The sequence below is a fragment of the Salvelinus namaycush genome, chromosome 4 (assembly GCF_016432855.1).
Source record: "Salvelinus namaycush isolate Seneca chromosome 4, SaNama_1.0, whole genome shotgun sequence".
Taxonomy (NCBI): domain Eukaryota; kingdom Metazoa; phylum Chordata; class Actinopteri; order Salmoniformes; family Salmonidae; genus Salvelinus; species Salvelinus namaycush.
The window spans coordinates 41,665,163-41,682,035 of NC_052310.1; the positions used below are offsets into that span (position 1 = coordinate 41,665,163).

The 16,873-nt window shown below is 41.1% G+C and overlaps 1 protein-coding gene across 1 annotated transcript; it reads left to right on the forward strand.

Annotated features, from left to right (window-relative positions):
- The first annotated feature begins 1,496 nt into the window (after window positions 1-1,496).
- LOC120045623 (pituitary homeobox 3-like) lies at window positions 1,497-9,771 on the forward strand. The gene is made up of 3 exons (XM_038990531.1): window positions 1,497-1,605; window positions 6,014-6,219; window positions 8,048-9,771. Exons 1-3 carry the CDS (start codon window positions 1,497-1,499, stop codon window positions 8,612-8,614), a joined length of 882 nt encoding a protein of 293 aa, XP_038846459.1. The 3' UTR covers window positions 8,615-9,771.
- The last annotated feature ends 7,102 nt before the right edge of the window (window positions 9,772-16,873 follow it).

Here is a 16,873-nt window from a genome sequence, read left to right on the forward strand (position 1 = left end):
ATGTGTGGTAGTAGAGCAGTGGCCTGAGTGCACACACTTAATGTGTTGTGAAATGTAATTTAATGTTTTTAATTGTACTGTATATAACTGCCTTCATTTTGCTGAACCACAGTACAAATACACACAAACAAACACACACACACACACAAACACACATACGCAGTCACTTATGGCACATGGTTGAGGCAGTGTTACTACAATAATTTTTGTACAAGGCAAAGACCAATTAGCTCCATTTTGAGAACGCCTGGAAAGGGGTTGAGAGGCGGCTAAGTGGATTGGAACCTACCCCCGTCGTTAAACGTAACACGACATCATAAATATCAAGAAGCTTTGAGGGAGCGATTGTGTCCCCCATATCTTCAAGGTGTTAACTGCGCTTGTATAAATAAACGACCTGTTATTTTAGGCTTCATTGCGTATCAGCCTCCCTCGCGAGGATGCTATTCGGGTCATATATTTTACCACTATAACTCCAAATGAACAAAAATAGAACTAACAGTAACAGAACACATTCGTAGTCATTACAACGTAATATAGGCCGACATTTAGCGTGCGTTCGTAAATTCACTCTGGCTATCTACTCCGATTTCAGAGCACTCTCATCTGACTGTGCGAGAGCGCAGAATAACTGACAATTTACGAACAGGCAACACCCGTGGAATCTGACCCATGTCAGTAAACGTCGACAAAAAAACGCCATTAAACTGTTGCAGGCAGCACAGTTACAGTCACCAGCGCTCTAGATAACATTAAAACAGCCTAACCAGCTCTGCTAGTACGAGTAAAATGTTCAGAGTGGGGTGTTCTCTTATTTGTGTCTGGAGGTAGCTAGCAAGCTAGCCAATTTTAGCCAGTTAGCTTGGGTGCTTGACTGCTGTTGTGAGGCCAGAACGCTCGGATCAACTCTACGCTCCTATAGTGAAACGATCTGAATTTACGAACGGACAATCTGACATCGCTCTGAATTTACGAATGCCCAGAGCGCACTCTGAGGGCAGTGAATTTACGAACACACCCTTAATCGAATAGGTCGGCTATTTCAGAGATCGTCTTGTATCATGAATAAAGTCCATAATCAACGTGAATGTTATCAAAATATGAGAATATTCTAAATCCTGCTCATACTGTAGCCTATATGATTAGCACTAGCAGTTTGTCAAGATTTTACCACGTAAAGGAAGTGTGATATTCATAGTTATTCCCTAGTTAATCTGTGTTGATCTTGAAATGTAAAACATGCTGTAGACCTAGAACATTTTAACTGTCCAAGCATTTGTTATATTACAATTCAGGCTTATTATAAAAATTATTATCAACATAATTATTGTAATCATTTCTTGTTCTTTCGAGTTGTTTATTTTTCTAGTTGTTTATTTTGTATTGCCAATTAGGTTGGAGGCCAACACTGAGGTGAGGATGCTTGTATTATGTTGCCATATTGATTTATGCTGAAATGTATTGCCTTGCTGTTGCAGAGCCGGGAGGCCGGGGTTATGGATTTTAACCTTCTGACGGACAGTGAAGCCCGTAGCCCGGCGCTATCGCTCTCGGACTCCGGGACCCCACAACATGATCAGGGATGCAAAGGCCAAGACAACAGCGGTTAGTTTCCACGTATACCATGCATATACATTAAAGGAGTGTTTGACCGATGTCCTCAGACTGAAATTGCGGATGAATAGGCTTAGGCTATATGTTCATGCATGTAGGCCGACCAATCAAACACTTGTATAATAATAGGCCTAATAATAATAGCCTAATATAATAATACGATTAATAAGATTAATCATAATCATAAAAACAACATCACGATGCTTTTCTAAAGTTGTTTATAGCTTGCAATACCTATTATTATTGTAGCCAATAGTGTGCGTAATTATATGTGGATCTCAATGTATGCAATGTAATGATATTAATTGGCTTGCTTCTTAGGCTACTGTTGCCACATTTGTAATTTCTTAATTTGAATGCCAATATTATTCGAATCCAAATGTGTTATTTTGTACAGCGCATAGAAACCTATATGATTCACATTAGATACTTGTCCTTTTCCTTCATGAACTGAAATTGCAAGTTCATTCTTCACGCTTGTCTTTTATAAAGCAAGGGTTATTAACTGCGAGACTTTAATGGAAGCTACTGTAAACATCTGTCATGAACCCCTTGCGTGTTGGCGGAGAAGCAGCTTTGTGGAATTTGGGATTGTGCGTTTCTTTGCACACTGATATTTTAATCACTCTCAATTAAAACCTAAAAGCTAAAACACATAATGAACGGAAATAAGCCTAAAGTCATAGACATACAAGAATATCCTGAGCAACTATTGCTCAGGCTTGAAAGCTAAATGTCTGCCTCTGCATTTCAACAGTCTGCATGTCACTTTATAACAAATTATGCCAGAGAAAAAGCAAATATTTGTGATACCGGTGCGGTCTAATAGATGACATCTCTGTGGATCCAGCGTCTGCAACAGACCCCATAAAGTGTGACTAATGTAAACTTACTCCGAAATGGACGGTCCTGAGTGAGTGCAGGGATTTAGGAGAACGCCTAAATGTGAACCATGGATTACGCACTATAACCTAGCATCAACATAATGAGGCATAGAGGCCAAAATATCAAGTGGCAATATTTCCAATGTAGCCTACTTGTTTTGTTCACTGACTACGGAATGTTTATTCTAGAAAAGGTGTAGCTAGTTGAAATTATATGTAGAAAAATAAACAAGCAGTTCATTCGTGTGTTATTGGATATTGTTAGAAATGTCAACCAATTCGTTTTTTTTTTTTCAATGTCCACTTAAATGGTTATTTGTTCAGTGTATATATATTTATTAAATAAACTGTATCTCCATGATGACAGACACCTGGGCATCACCTCTGAAATATTATATCCACTTAATTTCATTATTTAACCTTTAGGCAAGTCAGTTAAGAACAACGTCTTATTTACAATGACGGCCTACAGGGGAACAGTGGGTTAACTGCCTTGTTCAGGGGCAGAATGACAGATTTTTACCTTGTCAGCTCAGGGATTCGATCTAGAAACCCTTCTGTTACTGGCCCAACGCTCTAACCACTAGGCTACCTGCCACCCCAGAAATGTTATACATACTTCGAATTAGGCCTTATTGACTGACAAATGTCACATGGGCAATAGCACATGGCATCTCTGAAGTTTCAAAATGAGCGAAATGTCAATAAATGACACACATGCTGTGTAGATACAGAGGTTTGGCTACAGTAGGCTAATTTTATTCAGCCCCTTTTGATAATATACAACCTGGGAATGTATCATTTCTTTCACAAAATGAGGACACCCCTAGTGATTAGAACATGCTTCAGATTGCAGGGTCCTTGGTGCATTATGAGCAGCCTAGAGAGGCTATATTATACATCAGCATTTGTGGGTATCTATGCATGTATTTCAAAGCATGTGTGCATGCATTTGGATATATAGACACAGTATGCTGCTACATTGGTGCTTTTCTGCCTGTCCAATGGGTCAAGCATATACATTCAGATTTAATTGCCTAACAACTAAGTCTGCTGTGTGGTTGGCACTCATAAATCCACCTCCAACAGGGCTTCAGACATTCTAGTGCTGAGAATATCTCAGCCTGTCAGGCTGAAACAACTTTCAAAGAAATGTGATGAGTGGAACGGAGGCTTCTATATATGCTCCTCAATAATGCTAATTTACTGTAAAGCCCTTAAACCCATGCATTTATCATCTTGTTGCTCTAAAACTCTCTATTAGTTTTCATCATCATGTTTAGGGTCGCTTTAAAATTGAGTCAGTGTTCGACTGACATGTTGTTCCAGTGGTTAGTGGATACAGGACATTGCTTCTCCAACTGACTCTCAGACATCTCATCAGTTGTGCAAGTGGTGGTGGGGACTGACTATTATTTGGTTGGTTGGTTTGTTTGCTGGCTGATTGACTGGCAGTTTGACCAAATAAGTTGCTGTTACAAAAAGCTGCAAAGGTATACAGTATTTGCCAGACATATGCCTTCTTCTATACATTTGTACACCATGAATATATATTAGCCCGTGCACTGTAGGTGTGTGTAGTGTAGCCAATTGATTGATATGCCTGTGGCAATGTATTACACGTGAAAAACAAAACAGCTATTCATATTCATTGTATTTGCATTATGTCAGTGAGTAAAGTAACACTTTTCTACGAAGCTGTATATTCTACTTGGAGATCAAGAACAGCGTAATCCGTAATCAGAAAAAGCAAAATAAATTGACTTTATTTACTCTCATCACTGAGATTGCTTTATAGTAGGTTTTCAAGGTCTGCCCTCTTTTCTGTATTGTGACATTGGAGGGGAAATGGTTTTTGGCCAAATGATGGCTAAACCAGTGTCAGTTTACTAGTAGATAAGAGCAAAGGCCTGGTCCTATTGGTTTTTCCAGTGGCCCTGTGGAGTCTTTTAAACCCTGCTGACTATTTCTAACTGCTCCCAGAGAGCTAAGCCCTTGCCAAACAGTCCGAAACCTGCCCGGTAACAAAAGCCTGATCCCTGGGATTAGGTAGCCAACTAATTTCACTCTTTCTGTGGGGTCCTCCAATTGCGGAACTCAGATGAAGAGAGAAAGGATCTTGGGCAGACATAACATGTCTGATTGGTTCTGGTGTTAGTGCCAAGCGGGTTTCACGGGCAATTTCAATTATTGATTCATTTTAGACAAATCTGAAAAGAGGATACATAAACACAGTCCATGAATCTTGTAATATTGCAAACAGAACTGCAAAAGTCTGAGGTGGAAACTGTTAACAATTTGGCATATTATTAGAAGAAAATATAAATAAATACTTTTTTCAAATAGCATGGGAAAGTATGTCCTTTAAGTTAATTAATTTCAAATAAAAGAGCACACCTGGTAACATGACGGTCTAAATTAGTCACAGACTATTGCCAATATGCTTTGGAGAAAACTGTGAGAAGTGTGATCACTTTTCAATGGAAAGACACTTCACTCTGTAGAGATGATTGGTGCTCTTGTGCAAAAATACTTGACAATTGAATGGGAATTAAAATATGCCTGTCATTTAGATTGAGTTAAAGTCGTACGTGCTTTCTCAACTTTTTTCCCATGCTTTAATCATTTATCCCACTACAGTCGATGTTCATGCCCCCTGCTGAAATACAATTAGTGTAATAAAACAATCCCCATCAGAATCTGAGTCTGTTTAAGATAGAGGTATCTGTTTTTGTTTTGCATGGGCTGCGTCTCAATCCCCCACCACGGTGTTTGTCAGACCATGAGACATTGCGATAATCGGTCTTCTTACGAAAACGCCTGTGCGTAAGAACGGTTTGGCCTACAAAAACTAATATGACCACTCTATGAAAAGATGAGACTCTCACGAACGTGATGGTGTTTTCCGTTTTGCTACTGCCCCCACAAGCGCCACGGGACTCGTCTGAAGTTGGTACCGCCAATGTGCCAACTTCTGTCTGTAGCGTCCGAACAGTTTGGGCTACACACTAATACTGTATGACCCCTCTATGGAAAGGTGAGACTCTCACGAACACATACATGTTTTGCTCTAGGACGACCACAAACCTCACAAGACTTGTCTGTACTGTAGGTATATATGGAAGTAGTTTAGTGCCCCAATTTCTTTTTAGACATGGATCATTTAAAAAAATAAAATCCTGATCTTATATCTCTCAGATATAGGTCAGACACTTTTAAACAAACTTTCTTTTGATATATTTTTTGACTATCTGTTTTCTACATGTATCAACCTGTTATTCAATGCGTTTCTATGGGCTAATAGCAGTAAGGCCAAATTCAATGTTTCATTAAATAATTTGTTAATATATTTTTTTACACCTAAAAGGATCCTAAAATTAAAAATCATATAGCTAAATGATCCTTGGTATGGCCATCTTAAAACAATTCCATATTTTAGCTTAGTAGAAAATGTAATGTATTGGGCTTGTTTTTTGTACTGATTGTAACTCTCCATCCCTGTTGTTGCCTCCCAGACACAGAGAAGTCCCACCAGAACCAAACAGATGAGTCGAACGCAGAGGACGGCTCTCTGAAGAAGAAGCAGCGCAGGCAGAGGACCCACTTCACCAGCCAGCAGCTCCAGGAGCTGGAGGCCACCTTTCAGAGGAACCGCTACCCCGACATGAGCACACGGGAGGAGATCGCCGTGTGGACCAACCTCACAGAGGCACGGGTTAGGGTGAGTCCCCCACATAATCACTACTGAGCCAATACTGAACCAGTGGTTGAGTTTTGTTATTATTTCCCCATTACATAAAACATTGGGAAAAGGTGCCCATCAGTCTGAATGCAATCCAAACCCACTTTCTTTAGGATTTAACATTTTGACTTTTACCTCTTGGGTTACCTAACAGTCATTGTTTTGAATCATGGGCTCTTTTCTACTCTAGCTATGTCATTCACCAAAACGTTTGTGGTAGTCAAGCATATTATTTCAACATAATTCTGAAGGTAAAAAGGCAATTGAAGGTACAAATGTAAAAGAGTGTACCTAGCCAGGGATTAGGTACAACAACCTAAAACTAGGCTTCACGTGTCACGCAAAGGTCAGAAGTGTGCTCTGCTCCTGACCCTAAAATGACCTAAGCCCAGTGGTTTGGTCGTCCCCCAGTGTGGAGCAGGTGGGCTCACATTCCAACGGATGACAATAAAATCACTGCCTGCCTGACGAGTAATGGATCAAATTCATGTTGGCCAGATAAAAGGTCACATAGCACACAGTCTTGGTTGTTATTTTGAAAGAACAACAGACCACACACGGCCTGGTCCTAATGTCTAGCAGTGGCCTTTTGAGCCTCACTCGTTCCCTGCTAATCCCACATGGACGCAGATGCCACCCTGCATATCCCGAATACTACTCCTGTCGTCTTGATTTATGCAATTTAATGAGGAGTTTGAAGTCTTGTCTATATGAGAATAAAGAGAAAGTTCCAGCACAAAATGAACGCTCAGAGAGAAACGGAGTCGTGAGCAATGGACGTGGGTACTTTAGGTCACAGCGAGTGTCTTGCATCAGTCATTTGACAGTTTTAGGAAAGTGAGGTAAGGTTTGCCACAATCACCTCATTCACTAACCATTTGACATTCAGATGTTTCCATGATACCTAAACAACATAGCCCAAGAGTCATGTTAAAAGGCAAGAAGTCTTCCTCAATAGTGGGGTTTCCCCTACTGTCAATGGGTACCATGGAAAACTCACTGCTATGTGCACTGTACCCACACATTTAATAGTCCAGAGCATTCTATTACTATCACAACAGATGCCTGGGCTGCTGGCTGGCAGAACCACAGATTGGGGGTTTGGATGAGATATTGTATGCCTGGCACAGCGGTTCTAGATGATGAAGGGAGGGAGGGAGATTAGTTAGCCCCAGCAGTGTTAGTGGCCTTTTTACATTTAAATTAGAATAATTTACATGGGAATAATATGCATTTGATTAATACAATTAGATTTTAACTGTACATGACAGTCCATTTCTGTCATTTCTGTATTGAATTCCTATAATAGGTATATTGCCACACAATGAGGAGTTTTGAAGTCTTGTGTTGTTGAGAATTAAGAGAAAGTTCTAGCACAAAAATGAACGCTCAGAGAGAAATGAATACTTCCCCAATCGGGAACTGAATTAAGTACCTTCATTTTAGATTTGCCGTGAAAACGTTAATCCATTTGATACCCTCTAAAAATAGGACCTTAAAATTACAAAATGTGAAGACAGCTCTATAGCTTGACATTTCTTTCACTGGGAGCTTATAATTCAAATAAGTGAACCGATCGTTTTAATAAACCATGGCTAATATGACTGTTTGATGATAAACTTAGTTGCCTGGATTGTTCTTTCTTTCAGAAAGTCTACAGAGCAACAACATACTGAATCTTGCCAAAACTCTTTGAAAGATATACATTCTCAGTCATTGCATACCAATTTTTAGCACCTCACATTATGTTGAAAAGAAAAGCCCATATTATCTTGCCTTTTTCTCCTTCTCTGTTCTTCTCTCTCAGGTATGGTTTAAAAATCGCCGTGCCAAGTGGAGGAAGAGGGAGAGGAACCAGCAGGCTGAGCTGTGTAAAAACGGCTTTGGTGCCCAGTTCAATGGATTAATGCAGCCCTATGACGACATGTACTCTGGCTACACTTACAACAACTGGGCCACCAAGAGTCTGGCCAGCAGCCCACTGTCAGCCAAGAGCTTCCCCTTCTTCAACTCCATGAATGTAAGCCCCCTGTCATCCCAGCCCATGTTCTCCCCCTCCAGCTCCATCCCCTCCATGAACATGGCCTCCTCCATGGTGCCCTCGGCAGTGGCTGGGGTGGCCGGCTCGGGCCTCAACAACCTGGGCAACCTCAACAATCTCAATAGCCCCACGCTGAACTCGGTCGCAGTCACCGCCAGCACCTGCCCCTACGCCACCACCGCCAGCCCTTACATGTACAGAGACACCTGCAACTCCAGCCTGGCCAGCCTCCGGCTCAAGGCCAAGCAGCATGCCAACTTCGCCTACCCGACCGTGCAAAACACCGTGTCAAACCTAAGCCCTTGCCAGTACGCAGTGGACCGGCCGGTATGAATGACACCCACACCCACCCAGCCTGCCCTGTACCCCCCAACCACCCCTCTCAGACCCACTGACCCCCATCTTCCTCCTGGTCCCTGCCAGGCTCCATCAGTAAATCAGAGTTAACTGCACACATCACCATTACACTCTTAGAAAAATGGTTCCAAAATGGTTCTTCGGCTGTCCCCATAGGAGAACCGTTTTCTGTTCCAGGTAGAACCCTTTTGGGTTCCATGTAGAACCCTCTGTGGAAAGGGTTTTACATGGGACCCAATAGGGTTCTACTTGGAACCAAAAAGGGTTCTTCAAAGGGTTCTACTATGGGGACAACCAAAGAACCCTTTTAGGTTCGATGTTTTTCTAAGAGTGTACATGGACTGGTTAAGAAAATGTTGTTTGTCTAACTAATGGTACACAACAGGAATAATCTTCAACAGTTGGAACAAATCCCCTGATGGACCACCACGCTTCAAAGAACTCTCTCAAATACGGTGAGACTTTGTTGCTGAACCGACCAACTGTTAAAAAGGATTTCTAAATTTAATCTGAGATCATTTTTTGGGACTGCATGACTAGAGTGGATTTGAAATGAAGAAAACTTGGATGCTCCAACTGCACTGGTGGTCAAACATGAAATCATTGTGACGCTTGCCACCATCACGGGAAAGGGACCTGTGGTTGCAATATGGGATAGAGGATGTATATAATGGACTTGTTTTGTTTTGTTTTGTATGTGACAAAACTATCTATGAAACGTAGAACTTTGGAGATGAGAAAAGCATGTTCTTCAAGAGCAGACCCTAGATTGATGTACTATGAGTACCTCCTTTAGGAATTTTAATCTTTGTTATGAATTCCACTCACCTCAGAAGGTCAGGTGTCAAAGGTCAAATCAGAAACGAGAGAGGAGCTAGCAGAATGTAGCCTCAGAGAGTAAAAATAACCGGGAGCAGAGACAAAACAACAATTTACACATCTGTCAGAGAACCAATATCAGAAACTTTTTAAAGAAAAGCCTAAAAAAGCCATTGAATATATAAGTTTGTGTGGTGTTATAAAAAGGGAGTCCATGACTGTAAAAATGTATGTAAGAGTGCAGTTATAAAACAAGCTTTTTCCTGGTGTAGCCTGCTTTGTCTCATTAACATAATAAAAATGATCTGTTTTTATGAACAACCCATGGGCTAAAAGTGAGTACCATTGAAAGAAAGTCACCAGTTTTTCCCTTACAGGTACTGCATGTCTTCGTCTATGTTCTATGACATTAGACTGAGTGAATAACACACAGGTCCTACACACAATGTTCCCCTTGAACAAGCGTCAATGCCATGGAAACGCTGTCTAACATCCATGGCAACGTAATGCAACGGGGGACGTGGGGACTGGAGAGAGATGGTGAGATAAAGATGTTCCTGCTGCCTGGTCACTGATACGTTTGACCTACACTCTTTGAATCGACAGCCACAGCGCACTCTCCAGGCTATCCCGTAACAGGGGGAATTCTTGGGGCTGTGCCACAGAGGCCGGTGCCAACATTACATAAGCCTTCAGTAGGTGTCCCTACGGACTTACATGTACAACCAAACGGACTGACAGCTGAGCCTGGGCCGTCCAGCTTGTAACAGAACAGCCTTTTACTACAATGGCATTTTTACGTTCCTCTTTCTGCCTTTCTGTGTATTACATACTAGTTAACATCTACAATGTGAGACATCACTCTCAAAATTGCAGGCATAAAGCAACTGAGTTATCACATTTTAGAACAACAAGGCAGACAAAGAAACAATTATTTGAACATTGCGTAGTTCTTATTAAATGCTACTTTTTCAACAACACAACTCTGTAGAGAAGTCTCTTCTCCCAGCAGTCCAAAGAGCCTGTCCATGGGACCACAGTAGTCTGTGGAGTGAGGTAGAGCAGTCACAGTGTTTGGTTTCCCCCTCCACATAACACATATAATCAATATTCCACTGGAGGGGAAACATCCCACCATTCCACTTTGTTCACACTGCCCAGCACAAGGAGAATGCATTCAAAATAGTCCAAAACCTTTGTCTGGAAAAATACAAACAACTTCTAGAAGTGTTAACGATTACCTTTGAGAATACAGAGGGAAGGAATAGAATAATTGTTTTAGTTTTCGGACAGTATTCTATGGCTCATAAAAAATGTTTGAAGGTCCCGCACATCATGAAAACAATTTAGTTCCTGCATGCATTTCAGCGCCAAAAGGTCAAGCAACATCAGCAGATTATAATTTATCTGTCACTTCAACTTCCTTGGGACCAATATCACTAGAATTACAGTCAACAACAGCTTAGCATTAAGACAAGCATTCACATCTCCCTTTACCCCTTACAGTCTCTATGCTACAGCCAGCCACCTTTCGGAACACTGTGGTAGTGGCAAGAATATTAAAGATGATGAAATAATATTTTCATTTACTACTGATGAAGAATCAATCATCAGATTCTATGATGATGATCAGCTCTAATGAGGGCTCTAGGTAACCAATCTGTCCTTAAGTCCTTATGACCAACCACCTGTGTCAAAAGTCGCTAAGGAACATATCCAAAAGTATTGCAAAATATATATTTTTTTCATGAAATAGAGAGGTGTTGTTTTTTAACATCACTCACACATCATTTCTGTAATTAGAGTACAATAATGATAAATCATTTAAAAGCCAGCTATTACATCTCATATACTCGGACTAGTAGAATGTAATATACGGATCCATTCAGGTTGCCCTGTGTTAACTAATTTGTTAATTGCATACATCATTGGGAACGATGGTTTAATTACATATCATGATTCCACCTTTGTCTATGATATGGTGAATCAACGGTATGGGGCAGAGTGACTAAATTAAGAAGGAGAATATCATAAATGTAATTTGGACTTGAGCAGAAAGTGCCATCATAGTAATTAGTGTTAAAAACACAAACAGAATGAGGAAGGAATTGCAGTTCTTTTTACAGTATGTTCCCAAAGAGGATTAAGGAAATGAAAGTCTGCTGAGATGGCTTTTCAAACTTATTAACAATACAAATTGATGAAGATGGGAGGAAAGCTCCCGGTGGTGTTTTAATATGATTCTCCTTTATGAGCTGTTTGCTCAACCTGTACAACACTGAATAAGTTTTAGGTTAGTTAATTGTGGAGAGTTTATTTTGGAAATAGGTTTTAAATTAAGATGTATATATACACACTGAACAAAAATATATAAGCAACATGCAACAATTTCAACGATTTTACTGAGTTACAGTTCATGTAAGGAAATCAGTATGGGTTTCACATGACTGGGAATACAGATATGCATCTGTTGGTCACAGATACCTTTAAAAAAAAAAGGAAGGTGCGTGGATCAGAAAAGCAGTCTGACCATTTGCCTCATGCAGCGTGACACATCTCCTTCGCATAGAGTTGATTAATGGCATATTATTGATCAGGCTGTTGATTGTGGCCTGTGGAATGTTATCCCGTGAACTGGAACACGCTGTCATACACGTCGTTCCAGAACATCCCAAACATTCTCAATGGGTGACGTGTCTGGTGAGTATGCAGGCCATGAAAGATCTGGGAAATTTTCAGCTTCCAGCAATTGTGTACAGATCCTTGTGACATGGGGCAGTGCATTATCATGCTGAAACATGAGGTGATGACGGCGGATGAGTGGCACGACAATGGGCCTCAGGATCTAGTCACGTTATCTCTGTGCATTCAAATGACCCATCTTTAAAATGCAATTGTCTTCATTGTCTGTAGCTTATGCCTGCCCATACCATAACTCCACTGCCACAATGTTGACATCAGCCACCCGCTTGCCCACATGATGCCATACATGCTGTCTGGCATCTGCCCAGTACAGTTGAACCCGGGATTCATCTGTGAAGAGCACACTGCTCCAATGTGCCAGTGGCCATTGAAGGTGAGCATTTGCCCACTGAAGTCGGTAATGACGCCGAACTGCAGTCAGGTCAAGACCCTGGTGAGGACAAAGAGCACACAGATGAGCTTCCCTGACACAGTTTCTGACAGTTTGTGCAGAAATTCTTCGGTTGTGCAAACCCACAATTTTATCAGCTGTCCGGAAGGCTAGTCTCAGACAATCCTGCAGGTGAAGAAGTCAGATGTGGAGGTCCTGGGCTGAAATGGTTAAACATGATTTGCGGTTTTGAGGCCGGTTGGACTGACTTCAAAATTCTCTAAAACGACATTGGAGGCTTATGGTAGAGAAATTAACATTCAATTCTCTGGCAACAGCTCTGGTGGACATTCCTGAAGTTAGCATGCCAACTGCACACTCCCTCAAAACTTGAGACATCTGTGGCGTTGTGGTGTGTGACACAACTGCACATTAAGATTGGTCTTTTATTGTCCTCAGCACAAGGTGCACCTATGTAATGAGCATGCTGTTCAGCTTCTTGATGTGCCACACTTATCAGGTGGATGGATTATCTTGGCAAAGGAGAAATGCTCACTAACATGGATGTAAACAAATGTGTGCACACAATTTCAGAGAAAAAAGCTTTTTGTGCGTATGGAACATTTCTGGGATTGTTATTTCAGCTCATGAAACATGGGACCAACACTTTGTTGTGTTTATATTTTTGTTCAGTGTATCCTTTTATAATATGGCTAGGGATGGTGTTCTGCCCAAATTCATGCCCTTAAATGTTTAAATTGCTATAGTTTTGTCATTTAACTAATCATCACAATACATTGATTATACAACTACATGAGAGACTGCATGTTTTGTCGGCTGCAACTTCCAACCTCATGAAGGATGACACTGTATACAAGACGTAGAGCATGCCTTGTTTGTGTTTAATCCAATTAAACCCTTCCTTTTCAATAGGAGAGACTCGGCTCTATCTGAATACTCACAATAGGAACAACATGAGTTATGTCTGACAAGCTGTACCCTGTGGGAGCAGGGAATCTGTGGAACAAACATACTAGCAAGCCACAGAAACAGCGAGCCAAACTTGGGATATACTTGAGGCCTTGAAGGGGTGGTTTTGGGGTGCTACTTTATCCTACTGTACCGCTCAACACTATTTTAAGGATTTAGTCCAACTATACCCCCAGTTAAACCAACTGCTTTCTCAGTCACACACACAAAACAACAGAAACCACATGCTGTGTTAGTTTGGTGCGGCCCCTGGATGCTTCAGCCTGGTCCTGTGTGTAATTCTCCAGTAATAAGAGCCTTGCTGTGTCTGCCTCCCTCCTCCTCCTCCCTCCTTATTCCTTCCTCTTCCTCTTCCTCCTGCAGACTGTGGTTCTCCTCTCCAACTGTAATACATTAGCAGGATTAACATTCCAATGGTAAGCCCCGCAGACGAACCTGCCGGCTTTTCTGTCCTCTTTCCCCCCGCCCTGCAGCCTGCTCCATCTTGCACGTATTTTCCCTTCTGCTGCCTTGCTTTGCCCCCCCCCTCACACACGTGTCACAGTGCAATGGTGCATCAAAGGTTTATCTCTCGAATCTAACAATATTCCTTGGTTCTTTTTCCCGGTGTTACCTACATGTGTTGTAGGGCTAGTTTTGACAGGTTTGTGGTGAGATGTTATACTGTAGAAATGTGGAAATTAATAAGACAATTCAATGACATTGACGAGTCAGAGTGCATGCAATTTTATAAAAAAATCTTTAGAGCTGGGGCTGATTTGTTACTGCTGTATTCTTAATCGTTGTGTTTTAATTTTGGTTATATCTCCACTTGTTTGTGGAAACCTAATAGCCAAAGCAAAGACAAATCGAGCAAATAAACAAATGCAGCAAGTAAACTAAGACGACACAGTCACAAACACACATTGGTCTTGAAATAATCAAAATGATAAACACACATACTGGATTTGACCCACGGGGTGCTTCACTAAACCAATCCCAGACACCTCCTATTCCACATTATTTATCCAGAAGCCCCAGGGGAGAGAGAGCACCTTAGGACTGTTTTCTCATGGGATTATCCTCCTGGGTGGAAACTCCACAATGATCATCTCATCTAAATGCTTTGACAGGATCATCTGGCAAAGATTACCCCTCCCTCCCTGTTTCACATATATTATGTTGTCGAGTTTTCTTCTATTTCTATACTATTTCTATGCAAAAGAAAATTCTAGAGCTTTGGATAGGTCAGGTGTCTGCTATATTCCTTTTGATGATAATAGAATTGCAAGGTAGCAATATCATAAATAGGTAAATTACCAAACAATTATTCTGAAATTGTATATTGTATTTCAGTATTTGATTTTCCTTGGACATACGCACGGTGTCATTCATGTTTTGTTAGCCTCAATTTGGTAGTTATTGAAGAAGCTTGCTAATATACATTGTCTGCACTTCATATAAAACATACGAACCCCTGGTTACATAAAATTGGTGGATCTCCTATATCTACTAGGATATACATTGAGCATACAAAACATTCAGAACACCTGCTCTTTCTATGTCATAGACTGACCAGGTGAAAGCTATGATCCCTTATTGATGTCAATCAGTGTAGATGAAGGGGGTGGAGACAGGTTAAAGAACGATTTTTAAGCATTGAGTCAATTGAGACATGGATTGTGTATGTGTGCCATTCAGAGGGTGAATGAGCAAGACAAATGATTGAAGTGCCTTTGAACAGGATATGGTAGTCGATGCCAGGCGCACCGGTTTGTGTCAAGAACTGCTCCGCTGCTGGGTTTTTCATGCTCAAAAGTTTCCTGGGTGTATCAAGAATGGTCCACCACCCAAAGGGCATCAAGCTAACTTTTTTAAATGTACATTTTATTTAACTAGGCAAGTCAGTTAAGAACAAATTCTTATTTACAATGACAGCCTACCCCGGCCAAAACCGGACGACGCTGGGCCAATTGTGCGCCGCCCTATGGGACTCCAAATCACGGCCGGATGTGATACAGCCTGGATTTGAACCAGGGATTGTAGTGACGCCTCTTGCACTGAGATGCAGTGCCTTAGACCGGGGGGAGGGTGGGTAACTCAATATTAGGAATGTGTTCCTAATGTTTGGTATACACAGTGTATTCACTTAACAAAAATATAAATGCAACATGTAAAGTGCTGGTCCCATGTTCAATGAGCTGAAATAAATGATCCCAAAAATGTTCCTTACACACTAAAAGCTTACTTCTCAAACATTTTGTGCACAAATTTGTTTACATCCCTGTTAGTCTTCTCCAAGATAATCCATCCACCTGACAGGTGTGGCATATCAAGAAGCTGATTAAACAGCATGATCATTTTCAAAGGTGCACCTTGTGCTGAACAATAAAAGGCCCCTAGAATGTGCAGTTTTGTCACACAACACAATGTCACAGATGTCTCAAGTTTTTTGTGCAATTGGCATGCTGACTGCAGGAATGTCCACCAGAGGTGTTGCCAGAGAATTTAATGTTAATTCTCTACCATAGGCCGCCTCCGACATCATTTTAGAGAATTTGGCACTACATCCAATTGGCCTCACAAACGCTGGCCACATGTAACCACGACAGCCCAGGACCTCCACATCCGGCTACTTTACCTGTGGGATCAGGGGAGGGGGGCGCAGAGAAGTATTTCTGTCTGTAATAAAGCCCTTTTGTGGGGACAAAATTATTCTGATTGGTTGAGCCTGGCTCCCCAGTGGGTCGGCCTGGCTCCCCATTACTACACACCTGCCCAGTCATGTGAAATCCATAGATTAGGGCCAATTGAATTGATTTAAATTGACTGATTCCTTATATGAACTGTAAACTATATGAAATTGTTGCATGTTGCGTTTATATTTTTGTTCAGTATAAAAGGGATAGTTATTGAGGCGAAAGAGAAACTGCCACTGCTTACTCTCCAGTGCCATCTCTTGGAAATGTACAGTAGTTGACAGAAAATGAAATGAGAAAAACATGTAATTGAAATTGTACTGATAGCGTTCACTTATTCAAAGTTTTAATTTAATGTACAAGTGGATAATTTACTTTTTAAGCATAGTATATTGGTATGATACAAAAATGGATCTACATGTAAAAAAAAGAAGAAGAAACCTACAAGCCAATTTACTGTCTCTCTTGTTCAGTATCGGTGCAACAACACAAAATAGGAAGTGGATATTCAGCTGGGTGATGTAACAGTTAAAGGTTAGGGTTCATTGAGAGTTTGCGGTTAGGTTAGGGTCTTCCGGCTGCTATCCACTTCCCATGAATACACACCTACACTCCTTAGGAACAGCAGTGCCATCACCAGTACAGTACAACATGGTATATGGTGTACACATACTG